Below are 14252 nucleotides of genomic sequence, written 5' to 3'. Positions count from 1 at the left end.
TAGAATTATAAGTACTCACCAGACTAAATGAGTAACATGTGGGAGTTTCAACAGTGGTGTTGGCTCAGAGGACTATGCAAACTTTTAGGAATAGTTTCATGAAACTCTGCTTGCCTTACGTTTTTTCTTGATTATTAATATGAAGTAAATTATCTTTTTTTAAAAAAGTGACAAGATATTATAGAAATGCAAAGATTGTTCACATAAAATGCCCTAAGCATATAAAACATCATTTATTGATGGATTTGTACATATTGGTTTTATTATTAAGTATTCAAATTCACCAGGACTTGAAATCTAAATAAAGCTTTTATCTATACCATTTACCCATGCTGTAAAAATGAGCATAGTTCTCTGTTTTTTAATACATAGTTGCAAGAAATTGATAGTTCTCTATATAGGAAGCTGTTATAGCTACTACCCTATTAGGAAGCTTTGATGGTGAGGAAAAAGGGTCAAGAGATTAGTTGATGACAGGGAAGATTTCTTGTTTGCTTGTTTCCTTTCTCACCCATAGAGACAGAATATAATTTGATTTTCTGTCCTAAATGTTAATTTCCACAATAGTCTATCATTTGAATTAGAATTAAGCAAAACCAATACAATATGCTAAAAGCTTAGAACTAAAAAAATGAAAATTAATATCTGAGTGTTTAAAGTTTGAATGTAGTAAAATACTATTCTTATGTGACTATTTCTGTTCTTCAATTTATATATTTTAAAAATGACTTTCAAATTCATGTGGTTTTTATACTGAAATTTTAATTACATTTATGGTGACAAAGAAAAAATATATAAGGCTAGCATCTAATAATTTCTATTTTATTTTATTTTATCCTGGTGGTAACAGCAACCGTTTTTCTGCTCCCACCCACCCACCGTGGCATACCTGTAACTTTTTTTAAAAACGAGAACTGCAGTATCTTAGGAACTACAACATTTCATAAATTCTTTTGTGTTGTATGCATTCATAAATATCACTTTTATACTCTTTTTGCAATGATTCTGCTCATGAGTCAAACCTTCTCAGTGTCCTCAAAATGTTTATATTGTGTAAATGTAAAATACATTAACTTCAGTTTCAGAATACTAGCTGTTTAAACACAGGGCAAAGTCTGCCAGATGTTACACTGGCCTCAGTAAGTTTCCCCTGCTCTTTGTTTTGCATTTTAGTGAAGAAACATTGAGTTTGGTGAAAATCGCCCCATTTGGGGGGATGTTCTTGTGTACTGAGTACAACTTATTTATCCCGCATAATTCTCTACCCTAGATTTTCTTTGTTAAAATAAATAGAAGTGGTAAATTAAATTCCCCCTGTACATTTTCATTTTCAGAATCTGAAAAACAGCAACATGAACTTCTGTGTGGGTGCTTCCTGACAGAAGATTGGTGCTAAAAGAAAGAATCTACAGTCTTCAGCTAGCAGGATTTTGACAATTCTCCAGTTGCCTTGGGAGCTGGGGAGGTTGCTGTCTCTGAGCAGATATTTGCCATTTCCTGCCTGGATGCAAAGCAGTACTTGAATCACATCTGCTACTTTCATACTTGAGGAACCATATTCTTTGCTGTGTAATCAGACATTAAATAAGACAAGCTATTATGTCTAAGAAGCAAAATCAAAAAGGTAAGCTTTAATATAGAGGTAGTATAACTTAGAAAAAGGACTATTTAATATGTGGTTTTCAAATATGAGAATTAGTCAGTGTTAAGACATTCATCAAAGTCAGGGAGTTTTCTCTGATTGCTCTCTTACATGTCTGTAAAGAAGAGAAATCCTGTTCACATCTTGCTAAATAGAAATAAGATTACTTTTCTAAAAATATAATCCTTCATCCCTTTCTCAAATCAAAGAAAGAATGTCTTACGACATTTGAAAAATGTGCGGCTTTCTAGTGTTAGAAATTTAAACTAATGGCAGACATGAAAAATCTGGTTTTGCTTCAGAACCGTCAGTACTAACAACTGGCAGAGAGTTGACTATTCTCTATGCCTTATTTGAGGAATTGCACCTCTCTCTAGGCAGAATTCCATCTTCCTGAGAAATCTATATTATTTTAAGACCTACTACTTTGAAAGCATACAAATGTGAATAGATTAATAGGTACCACTTTGGTGGAGAGGTAGCAGTGTTCTATGCACTTTTGGCATATAGCCACTCTGGCCACATGAACCTGGAAAATGTATTCAGACAACTCTGGCTCCCTTAGTCAAGAAACGGAGATGAGCACTCGCTCTTAGAGTCAGACACAACTGGACAGGGAAGCCTTTACCTTTTTTTTAACTTTAGGAACAATAAATCTTATCAGAAACTGACATCTATATCTGCCTGTTAATATTAATTAGAGATTGTATGAGAGGTCTGTCTGCAAAAATATTTTATTTTATTTTATGCAGGTTTTGCAAATGAAAGTTGCTGGTGACTTTCCTTGATAAGGCTATCATGTATTTTTCATTTCCCTGCCCTCTCTTGGATGCTACTGATAATATGTCAAGATTCAAGGTTCCCTATGTATGTTTGAGTTAACATGACATTTTAAAGATCAAAACTAGCACTTTGAATCAGATTCAAAACAATGACTAAAAGTCTATTAAGGCTTTTTTTTCATACATGGAAGATGTGTTTGCAGCATTTTGAGTGCTCTGATCTGAATAATTGGCATTCTTACTGACCAGTCCTATTGAATAACTTCCAGCTAAAATGGCTAGATGATCAATTATAGATTCCAAAACTATAGCTGTTCCCAGGCTTCAGAAATGTCCTAGGGGTGAGTATATGATTTGATTGCTCCCACTTCTTCCCAAATTGGCATGAATTGGTTCCCCTCTTATGTTTTGTGCAACCATCTTTCAAAGAGGCTGCAATGGAGTACCTTGGTTACAACTGGCTTTTTCCCACTTGCATATTAGTAAGGACATTTTTCTTTCAAAATAGACAAAGCTGATTGATTTTCAAATACACACGAGGTCGTTCTACATACTAGGCTTATCTTATAGAATCTTACAGTAAGATATTAATGTATCTTACAGAACTGTAGCTCATTTGTAGTATAGATCTGCAAGTTGTATTCAGGTCCCTGAATTCCAATGCCTAGGAACAAATTGCTAAGTTGGCTGTGTGCACTACTTACAGCTGTAAATTGTTACACTATTCATCCTGTGGAAAAAATATTTTTGGCTCTTCTAGACCAGACATTTGGTTCAAATAACTCAGTATCCTTAAAGCTAAATTATGGTTGAGTTAATAATCTGTTCTATAATGTTTAGAAACAGAATATACGAATTTATATTTTAATAATGCATATTCTTAAGCTATCATGTATTAGCTCTGATTTGTTTGTCTAATTGTTTTATTTACTATTTATTTCTAATTGGTTTTTTCCACCACAACACAAGTTGTATTGGGTTGTAGGTGCAGGAAACCCTAGTTTTTAATGAACCAGCAAAGATTTGGTCTTGTTTCAAACACATCTTTCAGATAGTAAACAATCATCTCGTATACTGATGTAATTTTCAATTCTGTATATTATTTGTGGTGGGAAGCTGTAATAAGTCAGGTTTTCTTAGTGAAATTTTTCATATATATGCTTAATGAATGTTAATAACAAGTACCAGACATTGGTTCTAACAGTATGTAACTGCGTACTCTCTTGTTTATACATGCTCATTTTATTCTCTTTTGGGAAAACCATTGTACAAATTTTAGAAAAGAAGTAAGAAATAATAAACAAATAATTAGGCGATGGTAATTGCTTATTTTTGTATATAGACCATGTTCTTTTGTGATCCCACATACATATTTTTTTGTATTTTATTTCTACAAATTCATTCTATTTGCCCTGTTTTTTCACCACTAAGTTATAACTTGGAATTGTTCATTCTGATTCCCCTGTCAAATAAAATTAGGTTGGTTTTAAATACATATAAGTCCATATTCCACATTACATCATACAGTCTATCTGAAGGTTATTTAGGTTCTTGGCTAACAATTCAAAAATTATAAAGTTACATTTACGTTCCCAAGCAACCAACACACTTCTAACATCATACAGTCTTTAAATCAACGAATATGCAGTAAATATTCTCCTTTATACTCTTCTCAGTGAGCAAAGAACAAATATATGATGTGTAATACACACTACCCTGAACAGGAATTCCAAATTTTGCTTGTGAACAGAATCAGAATTCTACCCACATCTTTTCAGTTATATTTGAATTTAATCCACATCTAGTTTTCACATTTACTCTTTTTTTGACATGCTATTTTTCTTTTAATTAGAAAAACAACAGTGTCATTTTTCCAATCATTGGGCACAGACGTAGTCTTCTCACACTTATTAAATAAATTACACAACAGTCCATGAAAAAAACTAAATCTGTACTTTTACATTTTTCCAGGCACGCCGCCACCTACATCTGCAACCTTAGCATTTTTAAAAATAATTTCACAGTATTTATCCCTTTTCATTTTTTTTCTTAGATGTTAACCTTTTTAACCTACATTTACTGCTTTCAAAACTGCTCTGTATTTTCTCTGCTTCTTTTAAACATCTCTCTTATTCTGTGTTGACAGAACAAGATTGTTTGCAGCTTTTTTTCTGTATATACATTTATAGTGGCAGGGCTGAGTCTAAACATTGGAAGTCTTTTCTCTCAAAAAACCCTCTGGATTTACACAACCTGGCCCCTTCATCCTGCTTGGGAATAGCTGCTTATTAGTTACTGCTTATCTTCCCAGAGGACAGAAAAAAGGGAATGTAGAAATTCCTTTTCAAACAGCTTCTTCCAAAATCTTTCCTGTTTGGGAAGAAAATACAGGGATGCTCAACTCACAGAAAGCAGCTTAAAAGAAACTCCCATAGAACAATATATGATTCTAAGTGAATCATAAAGATCTGCTTCTAATGTAGAACCAGTTCTGATGTGAAGTAGAGCATAAAATAATGCACTAAGCATGTATAAAAACATAAATATCAGAAATCACAAAGGATCAACTAGCAGGAAATAAACTAAAGAGTGTTGTTCTTAGTTAATTTTCCTCTATTCCTCTAGAGAATAGATTAGCCTTGGAACATATGTTATTCTTCAGTAATCCTGCTTCCTGCAAATTCTTAAATCTGAGGCTGGGGGAAGATAGTAAATCTCACTTGTTTCCAGCCTTTTGTCCAGCAACCTATGCTCCGTTTCTAAAAGGAGATTTTTTTTTCCTAATTTATAAAAAGGATTAGGTTTGGGGGAGGGGCATCTGCATATATGCCGTACCCTGTATGTTTCTGCTTGTGACAAAGATGGAGCTGATTTGACTGTCTTGAGCTGGCAGGTTTGACAGTAAAAGTGGAGACAGGGACTTGTCTACACATTGATTTACAACATTATACAACATTTTTTATTTTTTGCAGCAATCGTTCTCTTGAAAACCTTTCTTTTCTTATCCCTATGCTCTTTGACCTCATCATGGCACCAAAACCCAGTAAGAAAGATGATAAAAATAATAGAGATAAAAATACAGAATAAAAATTATACCGCAGCAGTAATCACGACAGGCCAACAGCAACTGTTGGATTACCAGATGGTCTGCAGAAGAGCTTGCTTGGTTTGTAGCATCTCCTGAAAGGCAATCAGTAATAGGCAATAGTCTTATGTCCAATGGATGGCTGCTCCAAATAACTGGTACTGCCCCTGAAAAACAGCATCTCTGGGCCTCAAGCATTTGATGATCCATCTGACATTCAGAGCCTCTCATTGCCCTTGTATCCTTCACTAATTCTCTCAGTCCTACAACACAAACGATAAGACCAATCATTCCTTTAGATTTATGTTAATCTCTTTGCCATATGTGTATCTCAATAGACTTGTACTTAAACCACATACTGTATTCAGAAAAGACTTTTAACATACAAATACTGTAATCGAGATGGTACCATTTCTATTCTCTGACATCTGTATTAGCCCTTTTATAATTAAACATAGACCTTTACTTTCAGTCATGTATTCGTCACCTCCACAAGATCAGACCAGTTGCATTCTCATCTATTAATGCTTCCACTTTTAGTTAATGTGTATGCTTGTGATTTGTTCTGGCATAATACCTTTCCATTTTATGAGATGTTTTAATGGGTTCTTAATTGTCTTTTAATTGTATTATTTTAGATTTTGAATCTTGCTGTCTAGTTTACATGCTTTTATAGTTTTATAGTTTATATGAAGTTTTTTATTTAATTTTATATCTTTTTATTCAGATTATATTTTAGTATATTTCATGGTAAAAAATAGCTTCAGCTATTGGGCACTTCAATTAATAAAAATAAAAATTATATAGATGCATAAATATAAAACTAAAATGAATAAGTATGCCCCAAACCTATATTTTGATGTGTTTTTTACCATTTTATTCTCTCATTCTGTAAAATTTATATCCAGCTTTATTAAACATTTTCCAGAGACATATTTAACCTTCTTTAAAATGTTAACCCGCTTCTTAGTTAAAATAGGATATTCTGCTTCATCCTGTTTCTCTTGCAAATTACCAGTATCTATCTTCATAATGTTCTTCTGTGAGCTGTTTAAAATAAATACATGGGTTTACTATCTTCCCAAACACTTTCCGATAATAATAGTAATTCAGAAGCTGCTAACCATTAGTGTCAGAATATGTTTTAATGTGTATATTGCCATCCTGCAATTTTATTCAGACGAATTCATCTTGCTGCATCACAAATGTTTGAAAAGATGAATTAATCATAAGCTGATGTAGGGTACATTCTTCCCACGTTTCTAAAAAAAAAGGAAGAGGTTCTGAAACTGATGTAATTCTGAAACTGGTGTAATCCCAGATTGTCCATTTCTCTTTGGAATATGGTTCAGATTAAGTATCCTTCTAAGTGGTAATCAAACATGTCTTGGCAGCTTTAATGCAAGAAAAGTGATTGATTTGGGACCAACCTGGAATCTACCAAGGAGAAAAGCCAACCTGGAATCTGCAAAGGAGAAAAGCCTTCATGATTAAGGTGAATTGGGCCTTTCACCAAGTTAGGGAATGATCCTTCTGTCCCTCTATTCCCTTCTGAAAATCCAATTAGCAAATGATTGGAATAACTTGGTAAATTAAGCAGAACCTTCTTGCACATAAAGAGGAATTCAGTCTTAATCATTTGGTTCCAATAACTCCACATGGACTGCTGTGATCTAGACACAATTGAATATTAGACCTTGAACCTGTTGACTTTTAGAAGGTCATTAAAAACCTGATTGTTTCCTTAAGAATTGGAGCCAGGAAGATGAGAGTCTACCTGAAAGACAATAATAATTGTGAATTCCTAATTGCTTATCAAGCAATTGAATCATCTTAACTACTCTACTTTATATAGGTTTATTATAAGCTGCCCATGATTGTCGCATCCAAGTTGAGCAGCCATATATATGTTATAAGTAAATAAAGCATTGACCAAGATCTCCATGGGGGTCAGTGCATGCATCAAATTATCTGTAATTTTCCAGTGGAGGGGAGGGAGTGGTCACGTGTGGGTATACTCAAAGACTGAGTGCAAACTTCTTATATACTCCTGCTTTCCATTCCTGTCCAGTTTCCTCTCAGTCTCTTGATCCAAGCACTGTTTGAGTTTGATTTTAGGTAGGAAAGTGTATTTTCTTGTTTTTTCGTTTCAATTGGATATTAATTCGGCTCAATTGGTGACTTTAAATTTACACAAATTCCAAATTGCAGCTGCAGCCCAAAGGGACAGTCCTTTCTGCCTTGGGCGGCTTGGGGAGGGCCCCGTGGGGCATTCTTCCTCCCCTCCGCGGGCCAGGAGTCTTTGCCCGATCCCCGGGACTGCGGGGGTGTCATACTCCTAGGGGCGGCTGGTAAGTGAATCCGCGCCTCCCAGCTGCGGCTGTGGAGAGCCGAACCTTGGAAAGCGCAAGAGGAGCGCGTGAGGCGCCTGTGGAGCTGCTGTTCCATCCAAGCGGCTGCCACGATAGATTTAAAGCGGAGAGACGCGAGTGGCTTGGGGGGAGTGCGCGCTGGTGCACGGGGCCCCAGAATTTCGTAAGAGGCTGCCCTTTTCGACCCGGGGCTCCTCGCGGGGCGGCAAGGCCTCCCGCAGCGTCCAGTGTCTTGGCGCCATCAATGGACAGACCTAGTGGCCATTTTGAATTGCGCCACATGCTCGGAGCTAGGCCTCGAGCCGCGTGGCCATTTTGTAAAGGCCTAAGCTGGCAGGCCCTGGTCTACCAGGCGCATTCAAGGCCCAGGTTCCGGCAGGACCGACAGAGGCCTACCTTCCATCGCCCTGAGCTTCAGGATATGTAAGTGGGGCAATGGAGGAGGGTTCGGAAATCCCTCAGGGTCAGGCGGAGGGCCCTTTGGCGGAGAGCGGAGGGCTGGGGCAGGTACCTGGGTCCAGGGAGCCCCCAGCCAGGCCCTTGGCCTCTCATCGTCCCTCGAGATCCACTACAAGGGAGGAGGCCAAAGGCCTTGGAAAAGACCTTTGCCAGAGCTGAACAACAGGCTAGGTCTGCTGGGCCTGTTTCCACTGGCAGATCCAGATCTCCACTCAGGCCTGCTTCGTCTCGTTCCTCCCCCAGGGGGTTCAGTCCTTCTTCTCCCTCGGCCTCTCCAGCCAGATCCCGTGACTATTTTAGATGAAGAGGGCATGCTTCACTCTCCCCTTTGGTTTCCCCAGGCTCAGGGAGGGATAGCTCTGAGGACCCTTTAGAGGGTACATCTGGAGCTCGTCATTCAACCTGTAGGTTGGCACCACGAGGTCCTAGATCTCATGATAAGAACATGGATGACTTGGAGAACCTCCCTGAAGGGATCAAAAGGCTCATTGCGACAGCTATCTCACGGGGCATCGCCCAACGGGACAAGGGCTCCCACTCCTCCAGATCTCAGGGGGGAGCAGGCCATTTCCAATATAGGACATCCCCCCCCCATCCTTAGTTAGCAAGGGGTCAGTCATGGGGGAGGAAAACCTCCAGGATATGGGGTTTTCAGAGGATGAGGGTGCAACGCCTCCTGATCCACGTTCTTCCTCGGGCCTTTTTCCTCCAGCCATGTTCAAGATGCTCCTGAACAAGGCAAGGAAGACCACCAAAATTGGGACTTGGGATCCCATGGTGCCCCCGCCTAGTGACCCCGGTATGGCCATGTTTTCAAACACGGCCACAAATGAGGAGATTCCAGCACCTCCCTTTTTTATGGAGGTCCTCACCAACCAGTGGGCCCATCCATCCAATTTCTCTAATCCAGGGAGCAATGACCGCCGCTTTTACAATGTGGAGCAGACCTTTGCCCAGGCCATTCATTTGCCCAATATTGACACCCAGGTAGCTACTCTGGTCTCTTCTTCCCCGGTAGTGTCTGGCGACGCGGCGGATAAGTTAAAACCTGAGGATAAGCGCGCAGAGCTTACCTTGCGGAAGAATTTCAATACCACTGCCTGGGCCATAAAGTCCGCAGCGGCGGCATCATAGTTCAACCGCACCACGGTCATGTGGCTTCGGCGAATCCAGGATCGCATTCCGATCCAGGATGAGCAGCTCCACCAAGATCTCACTAAAATTATTGCTGTCTCGCAGTTTTCAGCGGACGCCACTCTGGACATGGTTAAGTTTGCGTCCAGTGCTCTGGCCACTTCTATTACTTTCCGCCGCCTATTGTGGCTCCGTAACTGGCAGATGGACAACAAGGCCAAGTGGAATCTGGCGGCTGCCCCCTTTAAGGGTCCCAACCTCTTTGTGGAGGCTCTCTATCCCATTTTAGTCGAGAACAAGGATAAAAAGAAAGTCCTGCCGTCCAATTCTAAGAAATCAGAGACTCAGGCTCACCCCTATCGCAGGCAATCTTATAGGGGTTCTGACTGACCATCATCAGCGTTTCTCTTCTTTCAGATCAGACAGGCAGTTTTCTCGGTCGTCCTACCAGGACCGGAACAGATACCAGCATCAGTCCCGGCGGCCCTTTCGAGGCGGCGGCGGTCGCCTCTTCCGCAGAGGGAAGTGACTCGAGCCCGAGTCGTCCCATAGGCGGCCGCCTGTCCCACCATGCGGATCAATGGGACGAGATCACGTCAGACCCCTGGGTCAGATCCACGGTTCGTCAAGGCCTCAGGTTAGAATTTCTCTCCATCCCCCCCGGATCTCTTCAGGTCGTTACCTCCGTCGTGGAGTCTGGGGCGCCGCCATCTGATGGATCAGGCTATTCTTCACCTGCTCGACATTCGGGCGGTGGAGGCCGTTCCCCAGGCAGAATGGGGTCGGGGCCACTACTCCAATCTGTTTGTGGTTCTGAAGAGTTCGGGGGGCTGGAGGGCCATTCTGGACCTCAAGCGACTGAACCGCTACCTGGTATACAGACGCTTCAAGATGTCCTCCCTCAAGTCTATCCTTCAGGGCATCCTTAGGGGGGATTTCTTAGTGTCGATAGACATATCGTATGCCTATTCTCCCGGATCACCGCAGGTTTCTGAGATTCTCGCATGGGGACTGCCATTACCAGTACAGGGCCCTACCCTTCGGGTTAGCTTCAGCCCCTCGGACATTTACGAAGGTGCTGGCGGCATTGGCGGCTCACCTGCGAGCCATCCCGGTGAGACTCCAATGCTAGCTGGACGATGTCCTGGTCCAGGCGGGATCACTGCCTCAGGCAGTCTTGGACCTGCACCTCACTATTTGGAGTCTTCAATCTCTGGGGTTCTCAGTGAACTTCCCCAAGAGTCACCTCTCACCTTCCACACGCATACTTCACCTGGGGACGGTCATAGACTCCGCATCGGGGGTGGTCCGGCTATCCCAGGACCGCCAAACAAGCCTTTGGAAACTGGCAGGAAGGGTACACAAAAGTCGGTTAGTTTCAGTCCTCACGTTATCTCAGTTACTCGGCAAGATGGTGTCCTGTATAGGGATTGTCCCGTGGGCCAGGCTCCATCTTCGACCACTTCAGTGAGAGCTCATCCCCTTCCAGAGGGGGAGGCTGAGCAACTCCCTTTGGACCCTGCGACTTCCGGCGGGGTCAGGGCTTCCCTCAGGTGGTGGATCTCCCCGGCGATTCAAAAGGGTTGCTCTTTCTGGGAGCCGGAAAGGGTGACTGTGGGCCTTGACGAGTTCACCGTTCGAGCCTCTCCGGTCCGTTCATCTGAGGCTTTTGTCCCTTAAAGTGGCCTTTCTCGTGGCGATTACCTCAGCCAGGTGTATTTCAGAACTAGGCACCCTTTCATCCAAAGATGATCTTTGCCACTTTCACCAGGATAGGGTGGTTCTTCGCCTTGATCCTACCTTTCTCCCAAAGGTGAACACCCCTTTTCACAGGGCGCAGGAGGTCATCCTGCCGGACTTTTGCCCGGGGCCGTCTTGTGATAGGGAGAGGCTCTGGCACCGTTTGGACGTGCGTCGTGCCCTGCCCATTTATCTCCGGCGGACCGTGGGGATCCGCAAGTCGGAGGCTTTATTTGTCTCCTTCCAACCTGGGACGTTGGGAAACAGGGTGTCGTCGGCGACCATTGGCCGTTGGCTACGACAGGCCATTGTGGAGGCCTATGGGGCGGCGGGTCATCCCGTTCCCTCGGGGATAACCGTACATTCCACTAAGAGTGCCGCGACCACGACGGCATGGGCCACTAGGGCTCCATTTGAGGACATTTGTCAGGCAGCTACTTGGGCGTCTCCGACCCCCTTCATCCGGCATTACTGGCTGGATTTGTTTGCCTCGGCGGAGGCATCGTTTGGTCAGAGGGTCCTGCGGAGGGTGGTAGCAGATTCTCCCCTTGGGCCATAGTTGTGTTAATTCCCTCCCTGGGACCGAGCTTGGGTATGTCCCACACGTGACCACTCCCTCTCCTCCACTGGAAAAAGAATGTTGGTTTTACCTGAACATGTCTTTTCAGGGGAGGAGAGGGAGTGGTCACGATCCGCCCTGTTGCAGTGGGGTGGGCCCAAGGGAGGGCCGGGGGGATTTTTTTTCCCTGGGGTTTGTGTTGTGTTATTTCAATTCTGTAGTTCGCCTTTGAGGAAACTGGGCAGGAATGGAAAGCAGGAGTATTTAAGAAGTTTGCTCTCAGTCTTTGGACCAATCAGGCTTTGAGAATACCCACACGTGACCACTCCCTCTCCTCCCCTGAAAAGACATGTTCAGGTAAGACCAACGTTCTTTCCAACTAAACCTGGCACACTGGAAATGTGAATGACTTCACTAGAACTACTTCTATACTAAAGCCATCTAGGAACATTTATGTTGGACTGCTGCACAATATTCCTTTAGAAATCCCTGTTCATTTCTACATCCAGACAAAGCATCTTTCCCCTGGATTATGTTGCAGAAAATAATTGCCAACCAAGGATTAGAAGCCCTCCAGAAGTAAGATCCCATTCCCAGGGACAAGCCTGTATATCAAAGACTGTGGCTTTGGTGTAGGCAAACCATACCCTGGACTTACCTGTAAGTCATTTTTGTGCAGCAGATAAGACATCCAGGCCATCACACACCGATGGGGCCCCTGTTACTCTTTATTTATTTCACAATCAATAGCCTCCACTGTCCCGAAGACTTTTGTTTAAGACTTTTTAGTTTAGAAAAGTTGTAGACCAATTTGCAAACTTTAGCTGTTGTCTTGCCATCCTCTGCTAATGGAATTCCTTGTTAAAATGCGTCATTTTTTATAGGCTGAACCATCTGGTTGCATTTTGTTTACTCGTAAAAGAACTGAAGCTAAATATTTACAATAATTTAAATCAAATGAGAGAGCCCCTTTGGTACAGTGTTTAAGGTGCTGGCCTAGAAACCAGGAAACTAGGTTTAGTTCCGTCTTAGGCATGAAAGCCAGCTGAGTGACTTTGGGCCAGTCACACACTCTCAACCCAACCCACCTCACAGGGTTTTGTTGTGGGGAAAATAAAAGTAGGAAGGAGTATTAGGTAAGTTCTCCAACTTTTTATAATAAAGGAAAGGCAGAACAAAAACATCTTTTAAAAAAGATTAAAATTTACATGAGCAGAACAGAAGAATTTGAAATGCCTAACTAGTCTTGTTCAAAATATTATGTAAAATAGAAGAAGATACAAACTTTCACACTACTTTCTAAAAAGGTTTTCTATTTGCCTCAATAACAATCTCCTTGTTGAAAATTCAAAAAGTTTTCTTCTAACATATAACTAAGTCACTTGACACCTGACACACGCCACTTTTTGAGATTTCAACAAGCAGATTGTTATTGAGGCAAATAGAAAACTTTTTTTTAGAAAGCCTGAAATTTTGTATCTTCTTTTATTAGTAACTAAAATAGGGATTCAGAACTCAATATATATCCTGAACAGCCTACTAGAGTGTCCCAAGGGTGCTTTTCTAAAAAGCAAACGGACTTTCTTTGTTTTTTTTTCCTTTGAAAATCATTCAAGAAACTTCTTCAGTTCTAAACTGATTTATATTTTTTGCAGTCATCTGGTTGTTGGCACTCTGAGGCTGGAAAGAAAGTAAATTCTTCCATTCCCCATCACTCAATCAGAAGTGAAGTAGCTTCTTAGATGAGAAACAAAATATTCTCAAAGAAAAAAACCAAGAAAGCCCAGTTGCCTTTTGGAAAAGCACCTTTGGGATAACCATGATATGGATGATTGAGAATCTCCATAGGTAGCCTACTTGAGTATTTTGAGTATATAACATATTTTTTGGAGTATAAGATGCACCTTCCCTTCCCTAAAAGAGCGTGGAAATGTTGGTGCGTCTTATACACTGAATATAGCCATTTTCAGCTTCCCGAAGCCCTGCCCCCACATCACCCCTTTGGGGAAAATGGACTGTTTCCCCCCAAAATGGGGGCATTTTTGCCTCCCCCTGCCCTGCTGCAGCCTGCAGAGAGCTCATGGGGGCCGGGGAGGACAAAAACTTTTTTCTTACTTACCTCTTTGAAATCTTTTCTTACTTACCTCTTTGAAATCTTTTCTTACTTACCTCTTTGAAATCTTTTCTTACTTACCTCTTTGAAATCTTTTCTTACTTACCTCTTTGAAATCTTTTCTTACTTACCTCTTTGAAATCTTGGAGCATCTTACACACCGGTGCGTCTTATAGTCCGAAAAAATATGGTAGTAGTATATTGAACAGAAACTAGAGTCCTGTATGAAAGAAAGAAAGAAACAATGTAAATATGGTAGCAAGTTATAAAAGATGTTCCAGCAACAGAAAACTTTTCGGGGTAAGTAGTTCAGAACTCAAATTCTTTTCATTTTAGCAAAAGGAGCACTTTATCATTCTCACAGAA

The 14252-nt window shown here is 41.4% G+C and overlaps 1 protein-coding gene and 1 long non-coding RNA gene across 5 annotated transcripts in view; both read left to right on the top strand.

Annotated features, from left to right (window-relative positions):
* LOC309382097 overlaps nt 1–14252 on the top strand; it is a 104773-nt gene that overhangs the window by 57169 nt on the left and 33352 nt on the right. The gene's annotated exons all lie outside the window — the stretch shown is intronic.
* SPATS2 (spermatogenesis associated serine rich 2) overlaps nt 1–14252 on the top strand; it is a 60941-nt gene that overhangs the window by 13337 nt on the left and 33352 nt on the right. For 3 of the 4 annotated variants that reach the window (XM_081933355.1, XM_081933354.1, XM_081933353.1), the window contains exon 2: nt 1335–1624. The exons of the other annotated variant lie outside the window; for it this stretch is intronic. In XM_081933355.1, coding sequence (XP_081789481.1) covers nt 1600–1624 — 25 coding nt within the window. In that variant the 5' untranslated portion in view covers nt 1335–1599. The remainder of the gene's footprint in view (nt 1–1334; nt 1625–14252) is intronic. 4 annotated transcript variants of the gene reach the window in all.

The sequence above is a fragment of the Natrix helvetica genome (genome assembly GCF_964273705.1).
Source record: "Natrix helvetica genome assembly, chromosome: 1".
Classification (NCBI taxonomy): Eukaryota; Metazoa; Chordata; class Lepidosauria; order Squamata; family Natricidae; genus Natrix; species Natrix helvetica.
The sequence above is the reverse complement of the archived record's forward strand: the minus strand, read 5'-3'. Positions and strand labels throughout refer to the sequence as shown.